We start from the raw sequence: 20,137 nt of genomic DNA on the forward strand, positions 1-20,137 counted from the left end.
CTGAAGCCACTACACCCACTGCATCTGCATACTGAGTCCTTACTTTAAAATGGGGGAATGGTGATCATGATTTATGAAGTGCCACAAGATTGCACCTTTTTCCTGATTACCAAAGGTGTGAGAATAACCACCTCTTGTTTTCAAAACAGATAGCGACCATAAGTCAAATTAGGTGCTGGATTGATTACTAGTTTTGTTGTAAAACAACTGCATTTTAGCTTCATCCTTTGTTTCACCAGAGCTAATTTCACTGTCGGTTAAACATGCAGGTTGTCATTTGCAGTTAATCAACACCTTCTTACTTCTTACTTCACCAAAATGGGGACATTGTTTTACCAAACCAAATGAAGGCTATACACATACAATACTCTGATCTACCAACCATAATACAGTGTAAGCAACAGCAAACAATTAACTGAAAGCAGAGGATATTTTGTGCTTCTCCAGTAGGGTAAAAATAACAATAATTAACATTAGCCTTGTTAGGGCATTCTAATGATGGCTTTGTTTGCATAGCTGTGCCTTGCATTTCACAAGAACTGTGCCTAAAAATATGCTGAAATTCTTTTCTATTTTAAAACTATGATTTTCTAATTTAACAATGCTCTCCAAATTTCTACAGGAAAGGTGTAAGAAAATCTACTTTATATTGTATGATATCCATACTAGGCATAAATGGAATCACACTCTGTCTCTCAACTTTAGAAGCAATTTTATGTAGGTATGGCTTTAATCTTCCAAATGCTCTACTCATGGTATAATTCAAACTTCTTTTATGTTTGATATGTCAAAATACTTTCTGGATAAGGACACAGAATAAGAATGCTTAAGTTTGAATCTTGGACACAAAAGATGAACCCCCGATCTTTTAAAAAAAATGTGGCAAACATTCTAACATTCTAAATAACATTCTAAAAATTTAAACACGTGTTTAGTTTCATGAGTCAAGGGCTGTTAACCCACACATTACTTTATAAATATTAGAATCAATATAGCCTGTTGTGCGAAAAAAATACAACGAGCTCTAAAAAAACGAATCCTCCCAGGCAAGAGTTGTAGACTGGGCAAATCTACAGGAAATGACACCTGGCACAAACACTGAAATTATGCCCAGCTTTGTCCAGGGGGGACAGCAGGGTCCCTGTGAAGATGGGGAGAGTTCTTCACTGGATCCTGGCTTTGCAAAGGTGGGGGGAGCCAGCAGGGTGCCTGTGAAGATAGTTCTCCCTATCTCTACAGGTACTCCCCCCCCCCCCAATTTATATACCGGGAGCCTGGCTTTGCAAAGGGAGGGGGAAGCAGCAGAATGCCTGTGAAGATGGGGAGAACTTAGGCAACCCCCATTTGCAAAGCTGGATCCTGGCTATGCAAAGGGGGGGAAGCCAGCAAAGTACCTGTGAAGATGGGGAGCCCATTGTGTGAACAACAGCTTCTAGCAAGTGGGAACCTACAAGTGGGGATTCAAGAGGACATTACCCACCTTTTTTCTTCTGTTCTCCCCCTTCTTCTCAGCCTCTCACTCTCCATCCTTTCACCCCTTCTCTTAATCTTCTCTATTTGTGCCCTGCTATCCCAACTCTCTTTCCGGGGCCCTGCCCCAGGTCTCTCTTTCTGCCCCACTATTCCAGCTCTGTTTTTTAACTTTTGGCCCTGCTATCCTAGCTCCCTTTTTGACTGCCTTGCTGCCCCACTACCCCAACAATCATTCTGCCCTCTTACCTCAGCTCTCTCTGTCTGCCCAATTATTCCAGCTCCCCATTTCTCTCTTCCTGCCCCAACTTTCTGTTATGTTTCTGCCACCCTATCCCAGCTTTAGTTCTCTCTTTCCGGCCACCTACCCTAACAGTCTCTTTCTGCCTCTCCCCAGCACTCATTCTCTTTCTACTCCAACACTCATTTTCCCTCTGTTCCCTCCCCCCATTTTTAGTAGCTTGCCAGAAGCACCTCTCCCTCCACAGCCTCACTTTTATTGCCTCAACTGGAGTTGTTCTAGGTTTGGCAAATACCTTCCCCATCCCTCCCCCCAAACAGCCTGGGGGAGGGTGACGTGTTCAGTCCTGGCTGTGGGTATTGGGTTCACTGCTAACTTACTTGAGAGTTGGCTCAAACAAGGGGTAGGTCAGCGGTGCAAGGCTGAGGCAAAGACTAGAAGAGCCCTGCAAGGATCTCAGAGCTTTAACAATTTTTACCAGCTAAATGAGGAGTCTGGGAGTTGTAGTCCTGTAAGCCTTTCTGTACATGTGAAATGGCACCCTCTGGACTACATCTCCCAGAGCCCTTCACTTTCTCAGGCTCGGTGTTGGGAACACATTGCTTAATTATATAGCAAGATAGTGAATGTTCAAAATGTAAAGACTCTTGGCAAGCACACGTTTACAGTCCCTCACACATCTCATGCATATTTGAAAATGGAGATACCAGTGAACATTGAAGTAATGTAATGTACATGTTAACATTCACTGTTAACTCCATAATTTTAAACATTCATCAGATGCATGTTGGATTCATAGAACTGCCCCAGGTTTGTTAAAAATATCCTTAGTTTGCAGATGTATAGATATGCAGCTCTGACTGAAGCACATATGGCTCTCATTAAATTTTATCAACATATCAAGTTGTTGTGGAGAATAACCATTCCCATCAAGGACTGCTTGTTCCATGATGCAACATTCAGGAATACAGCTAAATTAGGCCCAGAATATTTGGTGTCACAGCTCTGCTAATAGAAATATATTTCTGTTTAAGTTCCATGCAATCATTAGTACCTCTGTGTTTCATTGAGCTTGTTATGTTTTACAAATCTAGAAACTGCTTTTCAATTTTTGCAAAGAGCTTTATATGCTGCTTAAGTTATTTGTTATGGGCTTTCTTAGGGGATGGCTCACTGATCAATTAAATGGATTGATTCTCATTAATCTGAGGCCCTTTCCGCACGGGCCAAAGGGCGCTTCCCCACCGGCAGGAATTCTGCCGGTGGAAGGCTGGGGGCTTTTCGAACGAGAGCGTGCGAGCGGCCCCCGCAGAGGCCGGCACAGGAGAGGTGGCTCCGCACGGAGCCGCCTCTTCCCTGTCCCTCTCCCACTCACCTCGTTGCCGTCGTCGCCCTGCTGGCCTCCTAAGACCTGCCCACGCTGCCCTCCGACCTCCAGGGGTCGGAGGACAGTGAGGGAGGGTCTTAGGAGGCCAGCAGGGTGACGACGGCAACGAGGTGAGTGGGAGAGGGACGGGGAAAACAGCGCATTCCCGGCGGTGCCGTTTGCACCACGCCGCCGGGAATGCACTGTTGTTCCAAAAACCTCCCTCCAGGAGGGAGGTTTTTGGAGGTGGCCTGACGCTGCCCTGGGGGAGGGGGAGGGGAGCCAGGTCGGCGCTGCTGCGTTTTGGCAGCGCCGCCTGTGCGAATGGCTCCCTGGGGACGGCGTTTTTGCCGTCCCCAGGACGCCGTTTATGGCCCGTGCGGAAAGGGCCTAAGTCTGTATCCACACTTAACTGGATAGTATGCTATTACTGTGCTGCAGCAATGATTTGAAACAGGATTTTTCTGTGTGGAAAAAACAACCTAAAAAATGAATGATTTCTATAATGCCATATCCAGTGAGAAGAAGATGCAGCTTTAGTGGGGCTACACCAGTGTAGAGTAGTTCACACTAGAGTAAATGATCTGTGAATTCTTGTATTTAAAATTAGAGAGATTCTGGGACATACTGCATGACCCTGATGTATCCCCAATAGAATTTGCTGTTGAATTGTGATTTTTTAAAAATTTCAGCCATGTACCCCTCAATCCAAGTTCAAAAGCCAGACAATTTGCTTTCACAAAACATAAACAAAAGACTCAGGAATAAAAATAAATTTAACAGTTCAGATCTTAAGAAACTTCAAATGAAGATTTCTTATAAGTAGAAGTCATGAAAAAGTGGCATGTCTCAAGAATTTCATTAGTATTTTAATGATTTATCTGAACTGTATTGTTATTTTATTACATCACCACACTACAAACAGAATTACAACAAACATGACTTCAGTCTGACTGTATTGTTAGTTACACATTAACAAGAAAACCAGTATTCCCCAATAGGGCATTAAACAGAAAATACGAAAAACAAAAAAAATGAAATTAGTTTAGATATTAAACAGTACTTTGAACAAAAAGCCAGATTGTAGGTGTTTTGAGAGTTTTAGAGTTGTTTTCTTTTTGAACAACTTTTCTTGACTAGGATGTGTCTGATCCCCTAGTAATGCTGTACTCTATTTCTGCCCTGCTAGATCTGCTAAGGAGAACCCCAGTTATGTGAGTTAAGACAGCACAAATTAACTCCTTAAGTAGTATTGCAACTCCAGCCTCTCTTTATAAGGAGTACATATCTTAAGGAGCTACAAAAAAAAAGAAAACAAAGATCCATAAAAACTCAACAATCCTAGCAATTTATAATGCATATACAGTTGTTCACCTGCATCCTTTTGATTCTCTATATGAAAGAGAAAGAAAGCAACAAGGAGAAAAGAGAGAGAGAGAGAGAGAGAAACAAGAACAGATATGCAAGATTAATGAGCAAGTGGATCAAAATGCCCCCCAGTTATGTGTGATATATGACATTCAAAAAGAAAAAAGTTGCCCAATTTCTCCCACCACCCAGAAGCATGGGGACCATCAAAAAGGACTTCTTCTGCCAAGGTAAAATTTAATGTTGTACAAAGTATACTGGTGTTGGTTTAAACTCTGAGAACACACACTAGCTATTAGACTAATAAACAAATATATGTTAAATGCCTGATTCAGAGCTAGGTATTAACAAAAACTTAGGAGAGCACTCTGATTGAAAAGATAACAGACAAGAGACATAAAAGATCTAATGGACAGCATTTCTCTGTGGTCCTGCACACAGAACTTTTAAAAATGGTATGGATGGCTTTTTCCCAATGTATTTTATCTGGCCACTGACTCATTGCTCCCCCGTGTAGTTGCTACCTTGTATTGTGTACCAGTGACAAGTGTTTACAAATTGGGGTTACACAGAAGCAAAGTAAAAATGCATTCAGGTCACAGACAGAAAGAACTGAAAAAACTTACAGACAAATTGGAGTTTGTCACAAACAAATACAGCTTAATTTTTTCTAACCTGGTTTTTAGGCTGATAAAAAAGTGACTGGACTTCTTACACTGGGACTTTCACAGACAGAAGCAACAGACAAGCCAATGCTAAAAGACTCGAAGCAAGGAAAGTGAGTTGGTTTGGCTCTGGATTGTACTGAAGTAATGAAAACAGAAAAAAGAGTGAAGACAGCATGGAGAGCAGGGTGGAAGGTACTCACGAATGGTTAAATCCATCACTTGAGAGGCCAAGCAGAAGACAGGATGCTCATACATTTCTCTCTTTTTCCCTATAAAAGAGGATTTGGGCATGCAAGAGGCTTAGGTCAGAGGTAAAGAGGTTATAGGTCAAAGGTCAGAGGAAAACTTTACATTAGCTTAAAAGAAAAGTAGCTGTAGAGTATTTTGGGATACACACAGGATAAAAAAAATAAAAAGGAGATTTAAAATTGGAGGTTTTACTGGATTAACCATTCAGCATGCTCATGAGTCACAAAAGGGATTGTGACCATGATTGTAAAGGTTTATTCTGAATTGTTTGCAGGAATATAATGGTCAGAACGTCATGAACAGAAGGAAATAGAATTCTATTGCTTTAAGGCTCCGAGATACTAAGGATTTTAGCCTTCAGTATCTAAGGCTTTCACAGGTATTTCTTCATAAACATAGCCTCAAGCAGGCTCATTGCTAATTATTCAACTTAATTTTTATGCGCTCAGGCTATTTAGACTGAAGGAGGCATTTAAGTTCCAAATTTCCTCCTCTGGAGAAATGGGTCAGACAATAGTCATTTTGTTAAAAAAAAAAAAGGAGCTCATAGTGAGCAGACTATGCTCATGAAAGAAAACCTGAGGCATGCAGCTTGCGGATGTTGGGTTGTTTGAACTCACAAACCCAGCATGCTTTGGAACTGACACAACCACTTTTCATAGAGTCAGCATAGAAAAGTGGCCGCACCAACCACGAACAAGGAAGGAGAGAAGCAGAAGAGAGCAGGTAGTGTGGGATGAAGTACTTCTCTGAAAACAATAGCTGGAATTAAAAAAAAAGAAAACGGAACAAAGGTTTGTTGCTTCAAAGTATTCCCAGACCTAAAAGTCACAGTGCCAAAAAAGAGGGCAGATAATTAACACAATCAAGAAGAATTGAGGCACAAAAGGAAAGTACAGACTAACTTTTCTATGTTTTGGGAAATGAATGCATTTTTACTTACAGATCATAAAGTTTGTTTTTGCATAGATATATCTGAAAGAAGAGAGCAAAGCTTACCGACAGAGTTAGTAAGTGTCATACAGAGAAGTAGGGAACCCAGGGTCCCTTCGAAAGAGGGGAAGGGGGAAGCAACAACCCAAAACCTTTGAACTGGAGCTCTCCCTGGTTCTCATGAGGCATATTTAAACAGTGAAATTTTTTAACAGAGTTCACCAATTAAAACAATTCTGTGAAGTAGAGTACTCTGATAAAAGGCTTGAGACCTGCGCTCAAGAGATCTGCGTTCCTTCTCTATTTTCATTGCTGATTACCAAGTCAAGAGTTGATAAACATCCTTTTAGTGCCCAATTCTTAAGCGTTTCTCACTGGGTGCATAACAATGAATTCATTACCACTGGTACACAATTTGCATTGTCAACGGAGGGGGGGGACATTGAAAAACAGAGGAGGTGTATAATTTACAGACCATGGAAATATGTGACATATCACAATAATCCAGTCCTTCTGATAAGCAAGGACTAGGGAAAAAAGAAATTGAATGGTGATATTGTTTTCTATGGTATTCTTCTAAGTGAATGAGAACACAGTTTTCGTAAAGCTTCGTTGTCGCATGACAAAACAATCAAAATACATAGTGCACAATTTCTGTTTCCACATCTCACAGCAAGACATTAATCAAGTTTCAAATTTCTACAGAGCAGCCAACAAGGTAGCAATGAAAACCGATTAAGATGTAAAGATCTATCTGTAAGTATAAGTTTCCTGCCGAAAGCATATCTTCAAGCAAGTTTTAAAATGTCTTTTTGAAAGCTACATGTGTCTCTGGTCACTAGCTGTTACTCCTCCATAATGCAGAAGGTCAATAATATCAGCTGGAGTGAATTTAGAGTGACAAGTATGAAATCTGATGCAAGCGTAGGGCCAGCTGATTTGACAAGATCTTCTATGCACAAAGGGAAGGCAGAAAAACATTACCCATGAAAACATTTTAAGTTGATTTACAAATGAATGAGTACCATTCAGACATTTTGTAATTCCTGATATTTGTATTGTTCCTTAAACTTCACAATCACGAGCAATTAGCTCTAAAAATTTCAGCTCTAAAAATGACTGTGGCTCTCAGTTTCTTTGCTTGCTAAAGTAGTGATGTAAATAAATGGCTAAGTATACATACTCTCCTATACAGTAACTAATCATTTCACCTGCTACAAAGAGGGAAATATATCATCTAAATGATGTCTTTAACAAACACTGACAATTAAATTGTACTTTTTAAAATCCTGAAATAAAACAATAATTATGGTATAACCTGAATTTTTAAAGGCAGTTGTTCTATTCCTCTCACTGAAAGATGATACAGGTTAATTTTAAAAATAAAATCACCTTACCTTCAATTTTGGCATACTCTGATAGTCGAGTATAGTTAATCAATGCAGCTTGTTCTAAGCATTTACGAATGACGGCTTTTACCTCCTCTTGAGGGACTGGAGTAACTATGTCTTTCATCAAAACCTTTACACAAGAAACACTGATTTGTTGTGTCATCCTGATTTTTTTTAAACTTTCCCCTACCCTCACAATGCCCTTCATATCCCTCTTTTGACTAGAAATACAGCCATAGACGTATTCATTGCTCGTCTGAAATTTGTACTTTCCTTTTTGCATTTTGAAACTCTGTGTGAGGAAGTAGCCAGAAAGCAGCAAAAGATATGCATCTGGTAACCATTTTAAAATGTTCAGATGCTAGGATGAGAGACATTAACATTGATTCCTGGATATAGCTGCAGTTCACATGAGTCACAGTCAGAGTGGTTAATCCACCTTTACCTTTACAAGGAGGAACAAATTTCAGAAGCATAACTGTGTTAGTCTGGTGATGCCTCTGACTAAGCAGAATACTTTCTACGGAATAGGAATGCCCAAACTTTTGAACCTGTGGACACCTCTGGAACATATGGTGTTGGTAAAGTTGTCAGGTCTCCCCAGCCACCAGCAGGGATAGTGGGATAGGGTTGCCAGACCCAGGTTGGGAAACTCCCGGAGATTTGGGAATGGAACCTATACAATGCCATAGAGTCCACTCTCCAAAGCATCCATTTTCTCCAGGGAAAATTACCTCTGTAATCAGGAAATGAGCTTTAATTGCAGGAGTTCCCTAAGTCCCACCTGGAGACTGCTATCCCTAGGTGGTGGGCATAACCACAAAATGGCTGCCACAGGCGATGGAGACAACCACAGAAGGTGAGAGTGATGCATAAATCAGTAGTCAATTTTCAACGTTTCGGTCAGAAGCTCTGTTTACCAGTTTGTCTTTTACGATGAATATTATTATTTTTTTGCCTCCACACGGCTTACCTTCAGTCACCCAGTAAAGATTATTGTGCTGAAGTGACAAACAGATTTGCAAGGGCCAATCAGAAGCCCTGCTGGGCAAAAGCCCCACCTGGCCCTGCTTACTTTCTAAAAGCACTTGGCAGGGGCCAGGAAACGTGTTGGCAGATCCCATGCTGGGAATCCCTGCTACACAAGCTGATGTCATGGTAAATGGGATAGGCTTTAAGGTATTATAGCCCAGGACTCTGTTGTGTAGCTGATCCTCATATTTTCCAAAAGATGAGAAACAGTTATATATGAGGCTAAACTTAGTTTTCTATTCGGTATTAATATAAGGGAGGAAAACAAATATATGCTCCCAAAAATTACAGTTCTGTTAGAGCAGTGGTTTTCAACCTTCCTAATGCCGCAACCCTTTCATACAGTTCCTCATGTTGTGGTGACCCCCAACCCTAACATTTCTCCATTTTACAGATGGAGAACACTGATGCAGAGAGTCTTAGGCGACCCCTGTGAAAAGGTCATTTGACCCCCAAAGGGGTCGCGACTCACAGGTTGAGAACCACTGTATTAGAGCTTGAGAGAATGTTTACTTAGCAGTACAGACTCATATGCGTGTTTCATATAGTCAGGGTCTCATAGTACAGAAGCTTCTAATTAGAACCCAAGTCCATTATGCTTTGGTGAAAGCGTAATGAAAACATTAATTCCTTTGTGTGCTTGAAGAATTGGCTACCAACGATTCCGTTGAGATCAAACTGTGAAACCTTCAAAAGGCAACAGTTGGCCAAAGGGCAGATCAACCCATGAAATGTGCCCCAAGCAGACAATGTGTATTACAGAGATGGGTTCACAGCACTGCAGCATAAGAGACAACTCTTCATCTTGAACCATGTACTGCTATTATAATGCAGGGGGGGAAATATATTTCTGACCTTAAATAAATAATTCAAATTAATATCTAATCTACTGAGTGAAAAGAGCCCAATTTGATAACTGGATTTCTTCCCCAGCCTTTCAGCACCCTTATACTTACCCTTTCCAGGAGTGATAATGTGGCTTTTAATGCGCCTTCTGGTCGGCCAAATGGGAAGCAATACCTAGAGGAAACACATAGCTTTTGAAGAGTTTCCACATGTACAAATATGCTAAAAAAGGATGCTTTCTGAACTACAAGGAAGGACATGCCCCTTTCTAATAGCTTTCTTCTAACATGGAGATCACGGAGCCATTAGCAAGATCTAAGCAAGCCCCTGTTAATAAGGTTGGGAATTCCATAATGCTAAAGTCTTAAAAGTCTGAATATCACAGAATAATTAAAATACTGCTGTAGCAGTTGAAAGATCCAACTAATTTTCCCTTTCACCGTATTATACTTTGTATTTCACAGGGCTGCACATAATGGATTTGTTTGAGATTGCCGACTCCCAGAATAATATGGAAATGTATGTATGCAATTTCATTTTCAGTGATCTATGTAGTCATTAGTCTTAGAGTGATATCAAACCAGTCATATCGTTGTAGCCTTGGAATGATGCCAGACTCGATGGCAGACTAGTAAGCCAAGGGGAACATCTAGGTATTCCAAGACAGATTCAAAGCAACAGTGTTTTGGGAGGAGTTTGAATGAACTGGCTGTTGTGGGATTTCTGGACTGCGTGGCCATGGTGTGGTAGTTTTTGTTCCTAATGTTTCACCCACATTGATGGCTGGCATCTTCAGAAGCCTGTCACAGTAAGATGCGTTTCAGAGAGCCAAAACTACCAGACTATGGCCACACAGCTTGGAAAACCCACAACAGCCAGTTGATTTCATATGTGAAAGGCTTCGACAATACAGAGTTTGAACAAAGAGAGCTCAAGAACAGCAAGCAAGACTGGCTCAGGAAGTGGGATTTGCATTACTCCTTGTGGTAAACTGGAGGATGGTTGCTGTTCCATCTAAAAATCAAACTTCTTACAGGTTCAACTCAACATCAGTTAGTGGGTAGGCAATCAGAAGATAGGTAAAGGAAACCTAAAAGCTCAGAAAGAAGAACATTCCTTGATTATATTGCTGACGGAATGGTTGTACTTTTTGCCCCTATTTGCATGGTTTAAAGTGAATAACAAAAACAGTTATTCAGAAATAAATATGTAAAAGATATTGCTGTTTTGGTTTTGAAATAGCACCGATCCTTAATTTTTTAAAGATCAAAACAAGTTCCGCATATGCCCAGATTTCTGACTGTATTTTCATCATACAGAATTTTTACCACATCTGGACAGTGGTGAAGCTATAGCTATGCAGCCTTTAGTATAAAAAAGAAGCTCCGTTTAAATTGTCAACTAATAGCTAGCAAGATTGCTAATGTTATCTAAATGCTTATAGACCATATTACATTTTCTGCACGTGTTCCCGTTATTAATGCAAGTAATTACCACTGCAGTATGCAGTGTTTGGATAATAAAACATCAATCATTACCTAAAATGTGTGATCTGGTTTTCCAGTAACAATCGCAGCCTCTCTTTGATTTCTTCGAACCGTTCCTTCTCTTCTACTGTTACAGTCCCTATTCCATCAGGCCTGAAAGGAGAAGGGCTATTAATAATTCATATTTTACCTCACAACTCTTACAAACTATCTACCCTGTAAGCTGGAGGGTTTAAAGAACACAACAGGGCATTGTCACCCTATTTATAATTAAAACTATTATACAAATAAAGAATAGTTTCTAAATCCTGAATATTCCCAAACTCTGATTAGATGAATTTAGGAGCTTCAGACTAAAGTTTAGCAAGGCTCTGGATAAAATAATTATTCTGTCTAAGTAGTGTTTGCCCATTCCATTCAAGGTTACACATACACTCTCCAACACACTCACACATTCGGCAGTCTGGCTTGTATGTCATTTTGGGTCTATACCGCATTCTCTAAGGCCTCTTCTGCACAGCAAACATATAGCAGGCTGCAGTCGGGATAAAGTAAACCATTTTCCTATTTTGGTGTTCATATAGTCATGGTGGCAGTGATTGGAGCCCACGGAAACAATCCAGATTGGTGTCGTGCCTTCACATGGAGACACATCTCTTTTTAAAAATTGACTTCCCACTGCAGCTACACAATTCTCAAAAAAACCCGGTTTGGGGGAAATAACACAGGGCAGGCTCGTTTTAGGGGCAGAATCTGTGTGAAGTTCCCCCCAATGGATCTTTTACTGCCCTACTCTTTAGTTTGGAGAGACTCTTTAGTTTGGGACTCTTTAGTTTGGAGAGTTTGGAGAGGAGACGTCTGAGGGGGGATATGATTGAAGTCTATAAAATTATGCATGGGGTAGAAAATGTTGACAGAGAGAAATTTTTCTCTCTTTCTCACAATACTAGGATCAGGGGGCATACATTGAAAATGCTGGGGGGAAGAATTAGGACTAATAAAAGGAAACACTTCTTCACGCAACATGTGATTGGGTGTTTGGAATATGCTGCCACAGGAGGTGGTGATGGCCACTAACCTGGATAGCTTTAAAAAGGGCTTGGACAGATTTATGGAGGAGAAGTCGATCTCTGGCTACCAATCTTGATCCTCTTTGATCTGAGATTGCAAATGCCTTAGCAGACCAGGTGCTCGGGAGCAACAGCCGCAGAAGGCCATTGCTTTCACATCCTGCATGTGAGCTCCCAAAGGCACCTGGTGGGCTACTGCGAGTAGCAGAGAGCTGGACTAGATGGACTCTGGTCTGATCCAGCTGGCTTGTTCTTATGTTCTTCTGTTCTTACACCCATGTTTATTGTTCTGTGCAGAAGGGGCCTAAGTTTGCATGAAAGGTTCTGTGCTGAGGCAACTGTGTTAGCTGAGTCTTGGGTAACTTGGCAAAACTGGTAATACTATGGCAAAAATGCTAATATTACCCATACAAATGTCACATTTCTAAAATCATTTCAGATGCTCCTCAGGATTCTTACTGGTTTAGTAAATGCACATGCACCAATTGTGTGATAAAAAGAAACGGAACAGTTTACAGCGCTTTAAAATATACCATCAATATAATTATAATCATAAAACCAAACAAAATATAATTATAAAACCAAACAAAAATTATAATATATAATATAATTTATATAATACATAAACAGCACAGCACTGAAATCCCTGCCTCATCCACAACCATGCAAGCATAAATTGGCTTAATTAATACACAGACTGCGTTAATAAAACCATGGCAAAACCAGCTATTAGGACCGTGGATAAGAGGGACAGCCTCATCCAAGCGGCATGGTGAATGGGAGTGGCGCTGTGACTGTGCTGCCCCACTGCTCCCATAGAGGTTTTCTGGTGGTGCAGGGAGGCTTGTAAACCGAAACAGCCTTCCTGCTGCCAAGAAGCCTTGATGGGGCTGAACAGACAGGTTGCATATGTTTGGATTCTCCACTGCTGGTGTAAACCAGCAAATGACCAGGAGGAAGCCAACTGATGTCAGCTCTTCCCTCGGCGATGCCCCCAGTCCACCCACCCTGCACAGTGGACTATTTTCTCTATGGACTATTTTCTCTATGGAGATATTTGTGATTTTCGCTAATGCAGCCAAATAGTAGCACTTCTTGATCACTACAGGTAGAACAAAATTCCTTTGACTCCGGCCCTTGTCATGTGTTACAGTGAGCTCTTGTGCATCCTGCCTGTATGTGCACACATCTCTCTGTCAGACAGAACCAACACATGAATGAACGCAGGAGAACTTGGATAAATATAGGGTTCATGTCACACATTCAGCTGTGCATGTGTTAACTCTAAAAGGAGAATTACTAGCACACATGCAAAGAATAATCAAGTGTACACTATTCACAGATTGTACACATGTTTACTATAACTTGTAATTATGGAAATATATTGTCGTATTGATATCTCTATCACTTAGGTAGTGTATAGATTGGGTTGGTAAAAGCGAAAACGAGGAGATTCTGTAGATCACCAATCTCCTGCATGATAATATATGCCTGAACTTTAATATTTCCTATACATTTCAGTATATAAGAAGCCATTGTAAAAAGAGAATTGATTCTCAACTCAAAGGCATCTTCTGCAAAGCACAGGGAGAGCAGGTTGCAGGCGGGATAAAGTAACCTGCTCTCCTGTTTTCCCGTTTGCATGCCTCCGTGCCGGCAGTGACTGGAGCCCTTTACAACATAACAGAATGGCCTCCTATTTGTATCATCTGACCAATCCAGACCAGAGAAGTGTTTTTTCACTTGCTCGCTTCAATGTTTTCCCTTCTGCTATACTACGTGGTAGATATAACAATCTAGAAATGAGCAAAAGGGTGTGCTCGTGTGATGCAAACCAATTAGAAACATTATCTCACCAACTGTTCTGTTGTCCCAAATCGGCAAGTATTAGAATTAAATACTCCAGGTTGCTTTCTATGATACCTAGTGAGCTAGATGAACCAAGCAGATTATTGTTTTTATTAAATAACTCTGATGCTACAATCTGCAAAATGGCTGCAAATTTTCTATTGGAAGTGTCCCATAAGCAATAGTATGTATGAATCAACTCTATTTGCTATATGTTACAAGTTTGTATTTTGATGTGATTTTATATTGGTTATGCCAAATAAAGGCTGAATGAATGAATGAAATAATGCAGGTTGCTGTCATGCCTTCACATGGAGGCATGGGCTCCCCCCCCTTACCTTCCTTGCTGTGGAGCTATGTGGGCAGGCTGGCATGGACCCTTACAGCCATGCTGTCGCCTGTGACCCCGGTGTGGCTATGCAGCCACGAGCAGGGGACTGCTAAGAACTGTGAAGTGTCACTGAGGAAAGAGCTTCCCAGGGCAGCCGTTCGCTTGGCCCTGGCTGCAATCTGCGTTACAACTAAAGAATCACAGATAGTGTGATTCTTGAAAAACCCGGGTTGGGGTGGGGGAGGGGGGGAAACGCAAAGCAGACTTGCGTTAGGAGTGGGATCTGTGTGAAATTCCCACCCAACATGGGTTTTATCCGATGGCTAGCCTGGGTTTATTGGCCCATGCAGGAAGGGCCAAAGGCTGTTCAACTGATGTCAAGAAACGACCCTGTTTATAAAGAAGAAGAAGAAGAAGAAGAAGAAGAAGAAGAAGAAGAAGAAGAAGAAGAAGAAAGTTGGATTTATATCCTCCCTTTCTCTCCTGCAAGGAAACTCAAAGGGGCTTACAAACTCCTTTCCCTTCCCCCCTCACAACAAACACCCTGTGAGGTAGGTGCGGCTGAGAGAACTCAGAAGAACTGTGATTAGCCCAAGGTCACCCAGCTGGCATGTGTGGGAGTGCACAGGCTAATCTGAATTCCCCAGGTAAGCCTCTACAGCTCAGGCGGCAGAGTGGGGAATCAAACCTGGTTCCTCCAGATTAGAGCACCCCTGCTCTTAACCACTACGCCACTGTGGTAATCCATTAAATAATTGGGTTGATTTTTGTTCAGGTTCAGCAGTATGTTTAAGTCTCTGATTCACTTCTGGTTAAGACACTACCTTTAAAAAGTGCTTCGACAATCAGTTCTGGAACTTTGAATTGATTTTGAACTAGTTTACATATAGTTCAAAAAGAACAATGTCACCCTACAATTTAGCTCTGTAAAATATGCAGGAAAGGAACCTCGATTTGAAATGGGAGCAAGTTACAAGCAGTTGGTTTGTACAAGTCACATTTCTTCTTAGAAAGCCTGTGCTTTAAGCTTAGCCAGCTAGTAAGATCGTGGGCAAAAGAACTAGGTGTTATTGTTTTTAAAAAAAACACCATCTTACCTCCATCTTTCAAACTGAGCTCCTCTTTCTTCCCTTCTCACATTTTTCCTTCCTTTTCATCTCCTTTACACCTACTTCTTAGGTATTTCTCTTTCATTTCAACAACCCCAAAAACATGGCAGAAAAAACCTTAGTCTGTTTACATGTGCTTCAAAACGAGCAAGAAAGACCCAGATAGCCAAGGAAACAAAGATCAGTTCAAGACTCTTGCACAGTGAGGCTGTATTGTTGTGAGTGGGTGAGCTCCTACGTGAGCACCAAGAAGGTGGTAAGTCCTAAGGCTGGCCTACCGATCTCACCTGCTGCACATCCTCCAGTGGTTGTCAAGGCTGGAGAAAAAACTTCCTTCCTTCCTTCCTTCCTTCCTTCCTTCCTTCCTTCCTTCCTTCCTTCCTTCCTTCCTTCCTTCCTTCCTTCCTTCCTTCCTTTTCCTTCCTTCCTTCCTTCCTTCCTTCCTTCCTTCCTTCCTTCCTTCCTTCCTTCCTTCCTTCCTTCCTTCCTTCCTTCCTTCCTTCCTTCCTTCCTGCCTTCCTGCCTTCCTGCCTTCCTTCCTTCCTGAAGCTTAATGTATTGAAATGGGCAGGTGAAGCTTTTGATGGCATGAAGGTAAATAATATCACCTGGGAAATCACAGCCCATGAAGCCTTATTAAAGGGGCAAAATGCTTCTCCCCCTTCAAACAGTGGCCATCCCTACCTCCTTCTGTTTTTAAATGACTCATTGAGAATTATTTGTTGTCAAGTTGCAACCAACATACAGTGATCCTGAAGGGTTTTCAAGGCAAGGGTCTGTTCGAAGTGGTTTGCCATTGCTTCCTCCTGTATAGCAGATCTGGTATTCCTTGATGGGTTTCCTGTGCAAATACTAATCAGGATCAGCTTCCAGAATCTGATGAGAGCAGGCTATCCTGGGCCATTCAGCTCAAGATGGGAAAATACTAGATCTTCTCCAAATACAGCTGGAACAAAAAGCAGCTCTCACCAGCCCCTTTGAGTGCCTCACTAATTAGTCACTTATTTTGAACATGTTATCACTTTTTGTTTCAAGGGCTTGGTTTGTGTTCATGTTCTAACTAACTGAGAGATTTTAGATTTAGGATCACTTTTGGTTTACTGGGCAAAACTTCTCTATTCGACTCTGTTAATATGACTAGATACCATCTGCATTTTTAACAAAAAACTGATTTTGTAACAGCCCGTTTTAAATACAGTCTGGCAAGGAAGGTTTATGAGAAACTGTTAGAAGTACTCAGCTATTGCTTCATACACAAGATTTAGAATAACGTTGCTGGGTTTTATTTAACCTATAAACAAAGCACAAGAAGTGAACGTTTCTTCCGTTTTGTCCGTAATTGAATGCAGGGTTTGTTTTTTTCTGTTGTGTCCTGAGTGACATGTTAAATTCTAGCAAAATAAATCAAAAGGTATAAGGAAAACCTAATATATATCAGAAAATGGAATTTTACATCCATGTACATGTGTTAGTTTGTATTATATTATAATATTACAGTGACCAGCTACTGATTTACAGTGCCATGATGACAGCTGGAAAGAAAAGCAAGGTCCTTTTACCTGCATTTCCCATTCATAATTTTCATTCTGTTATATAATACATAAAAGGCAACCAACAACTCATTCTAAAAAAAGGAATCAATAAACTAGGCAATTAGCATGACTAATTTCTATTACTGATGACCAATAACTATACAGATTTGTGTATTCCTTTGCAGCTCGTATCTGCGAAGTTCCTTTATTTTGAAAGAATAACATAAGAAGTCTTAAAACTGAGCAAATGTTCTTACTTAAAGGCCTCCTCTAGTGTTTGGTTTAAGCTTTGTAAATCCTTAGCACTAGACTAGTTTGGCTACACAAAAGGCTTGGCAACAGATTACAACGCTTCTAATGAACCTCCTGTTAGGGGTTAATTGGTAAGCTTTATTTTCCTTTTAAAGAATCAAAACGTTCCTTAGATTTTTTTAAAGAAACTGCAGCATGTACAGTCAGTATTTCACTGATCTAAAAATACAGAAACATCAAAACATATTACATATTAGCACTTGATATTAGATATAAAAACTCTTACATTTTAAAGGACCTTAAGTTCCTCTGAGATATTTATTTTTATTCCTTTTGTGTTAGGGTGACAACATGAATTTTAATCACACACATACTAAATGGTTGAAATGGTGTTATCTGTCACTAATCTTCCACATGTCTCATTGATACCAGAGAGACTTGAATGCCCTTAGTTGTGGGTGGGGTTGTAGCCCATGCATTTAGATTATTTCATGTTGTTCACATTTAAAGTAAATGTGCATTTCTGTTCTTGATTATTCATCAAGCCAGGCAGTATGAAAATATCGATTTACAGTCCCATCAAAATGCTGGGGGCCTGCCCACTGCCTAGTGGTGGGATTCTAAAATTTAGCAACTGGTTTGCCTGCCCCCCCACTCCCCCCCATGCCCCACTCACCTTAGCTGGTGAAGGAAGGTAGCGGTGGTCTCGGGCAGCCTGCCGGGGCCCAGCTGAGGGGTGACCGGAGAGCCTGTCACGGGCTGGCCCTTGGCCCGGCCCTGCCAGGCTGCTCTGGCTAAAGGGTTGGGCCAAAAGGACAGGGCTCGGGCAAGAGCTGCGGCACCCGCTGCACCCAGCCTTCATTCATGCCAGGGCCTGGGAAGCGCAGGAGGCTGCCTGAACGAAAGCTGGAGGGTCAGGGCTCCGGCAAGCACTGCGGCAATAGGCCGGTCCAGGAACTGGCCTCGTGCCTCAGGCGTCCACTCCCTGCCAGTGGTGGGATTACAACCGGTTTGCTGAACTAGGTGAAAGTTTAGCTACCAGTTCTGCGAACCGGCTCCATCCCACCAGTGCCACTGCCCCCCAAAAGACTTCCTGGCAGCATAGGGAGGCTTGAAAAGTGCAAAAGCCTCCCTGCTGCTGAGAAGCCTCTATGGACTGCAATAGATCTATGCCCCCATTCACCCGGAGGAAATGGCTGCTTTGGAAGATAAAGTCTTTGATGTTACCTTTCTGATAGTTAAAAAGATACCTGCAACACAGTATTGTTGTAAGATATGTTGTAAAGGTTCATAAATGAGATGCTCTCTGTAAAATATGTTATTTCGAGGCCAAGCAGAGCTTTAAAGAGAATACCTAGCACTTGGAACAAGACTTGAAAGGATACAGACAGCTTGTGTCGTCACTGTGGAATTTACTGAACAAAACAACATTTGCAAGGTCTCACAGCATGGGAATTCCCATTTCCCCAGAGTTTCCTGTGGCTACCTGCTTTGTACACCCTGCCACCTTTACTTTCTTGCTCCCTCCCCCTCAAACGTCCTGCTGCCACTGCTTTCGGCCTCTTCTCTTGGCTGCTGTTTGTTTATTTATTTTAAGGGTCTGATTATACTGAGATCAAGGTCCACTAGATAATCCCATCATGCCAAACCTGATCATGCAAGATCATAGCTGTCATTTTTTCACTTGCAGTGTATATGCAGCTGCACTTATCACTTCTGTCTTAGGGAGGCTTTAAATCCAATTTTTAAACCAAAAACACTGGGGGTTTTGCTGCACAGCTGGAGGTTTGCAAATATGTGCCCCTCTTTGTACTGGTTCCATCATTTGGATTGTTGATTCACATTCTGAGACTAAGTTCAGAACTAGATAGACCCGTGGGATGTTTTAACTTATGGGGCAAAGGGGTAATTTTCCAGGGCTCACTATACACTGCTTAGAGTGCCATAATTTAAATGTAAAATCTGTTGACCATGGTAGCATTGCCAGCTGCTCTTTCTTTCACCTTCATGAGGGCTTGCAAACAGACTGGTGAAGGCAGAAGCTAATGGCACAGCTCAGCTGTTCCCATTTTCCCAGCACAATTATTCTATCTGGTCTCCTTCACAGGATCACCAGGCAGGTGGATCTAACCACTCCCATCCCAAGTAGGAGTGTTCAAACACCTGCCAGTTTGGCTCCATTCCCATTTGCCGGTGGTAACCAGGCAGCCAATTAATTGACGGGATATTCAGCTTTTTGCAAACCTGTTCCTATATTTGTAGAAACAAGCTACTTGCAGCCATCCAAAGCCATTTCCCAGCTGATGAGGGATCAGCTGGGAGGTGGCTTCTGATCTCCTGCTGGGGAAATTTTGCTCTGTACCCAGAAATGGTTTTAAAGGGAAAGGGGATTAGGCACTGATTCTGAGGTCAGCAACTGATCTCTCCTCATAGAAACTTTGCTGCCTCCCACTCTTGCTGAGATGCAGCAAATTAATGGATGAGAGTGATCAGAAAAGCAGATGATTTCCCATCTCTTCTCCACACCTCAAGATGTTGGCTTGGGCAGCAGAGAAAAGCAGAGAGACTATTTCTTGCCTATTTTCCTTTTACAATGCATGCATAGAGGAGGAGGGAAATTGAACAAAGTCCCTTGAGTCAGCTTGCATTTCTCTGCCTCAGTCACACTGCTCCTATCTCCATTCAAGTACCATGATATGGGGGAGGGGGAGAGGATTCTGTAAATGCACCTCAATCATAGGCAATACAACAAAGTCATGTAGGTTCCAAAGTCATGTAGGTCATGTGGGGCTCACAAGGTCTCCTGGGAAGTATAGTTCCTCAGGCAGTTTTTAGCCTGAACAGTAAAGAGGCTGCTTTTTTCAGCCTGAAAAAGTACTAGAAAAAGAAAAGAAACTAAAGTAAGTGTGGGAAGGAGGGCAGGGGTGGGGGTGCCGTGGGTTGG

At 41.7% G+C, this 20,137-nt stretch overlaps 1 protein-coding gene across 34 annotated transcripts in view; it reads right to left on the reverse strand.

Moving 5' to 3' along the window:
- Nucleotides 1-20,137, reverse strand: part of CADPS (calcium dependent secretion activator) — a 492,336-nt gene that overhangs the window by 138,343 nt on the left and 333,856 nt on the right. For 20 of the 34 annotated variants that reach the window (XM_048488307.1, XM_048488321.1, XM_048488325.1 and 17 more), the window contains 4 exons: nt 11,103-11,204; nt 9,675-9,738; nt 7,693-7,816; nt 4,452-4,469 (listed from right to left, as the gene is read on the reverse strand). In XM_048488307.1, coding sequence (XP_048344264.1) covers nt 4,452-4,469; nt 7,693-7,816; nt 9,675-9,738; nt 11,103-11,204 — 308 coding nt within the window. Of the gene's footprint in view, nt 1-4,451; nt 4,470-5,313; nt 5,383-7,692; nt 7,817-9,674; nt 9,739-11,102; nt 11,205-20,137 lie in introns of all 34 variants that reach the window. The other 14 variants (XM_048488334.1, XM_048488341.1, XM_048488338.1 and 11 more) reach the window with 3 other exon arrangements.

This window comes from Sphaerodactylus townsendi, linkage group LG03 (genome assembly GCF_021028975.2).
Source record: "Sphaerodactylus townsendi isolate TG3544 linkage group LG03, MPM_Stown_v2.3, whole genome shotgun sequence".
Lineage (NCBI taxonomy): Eukaryota > Metazoa > Chordata > Lepidosauria > Squamata > Sphaerodactylidae > Sphaerodactylus > Sphaerodactylus townsendi.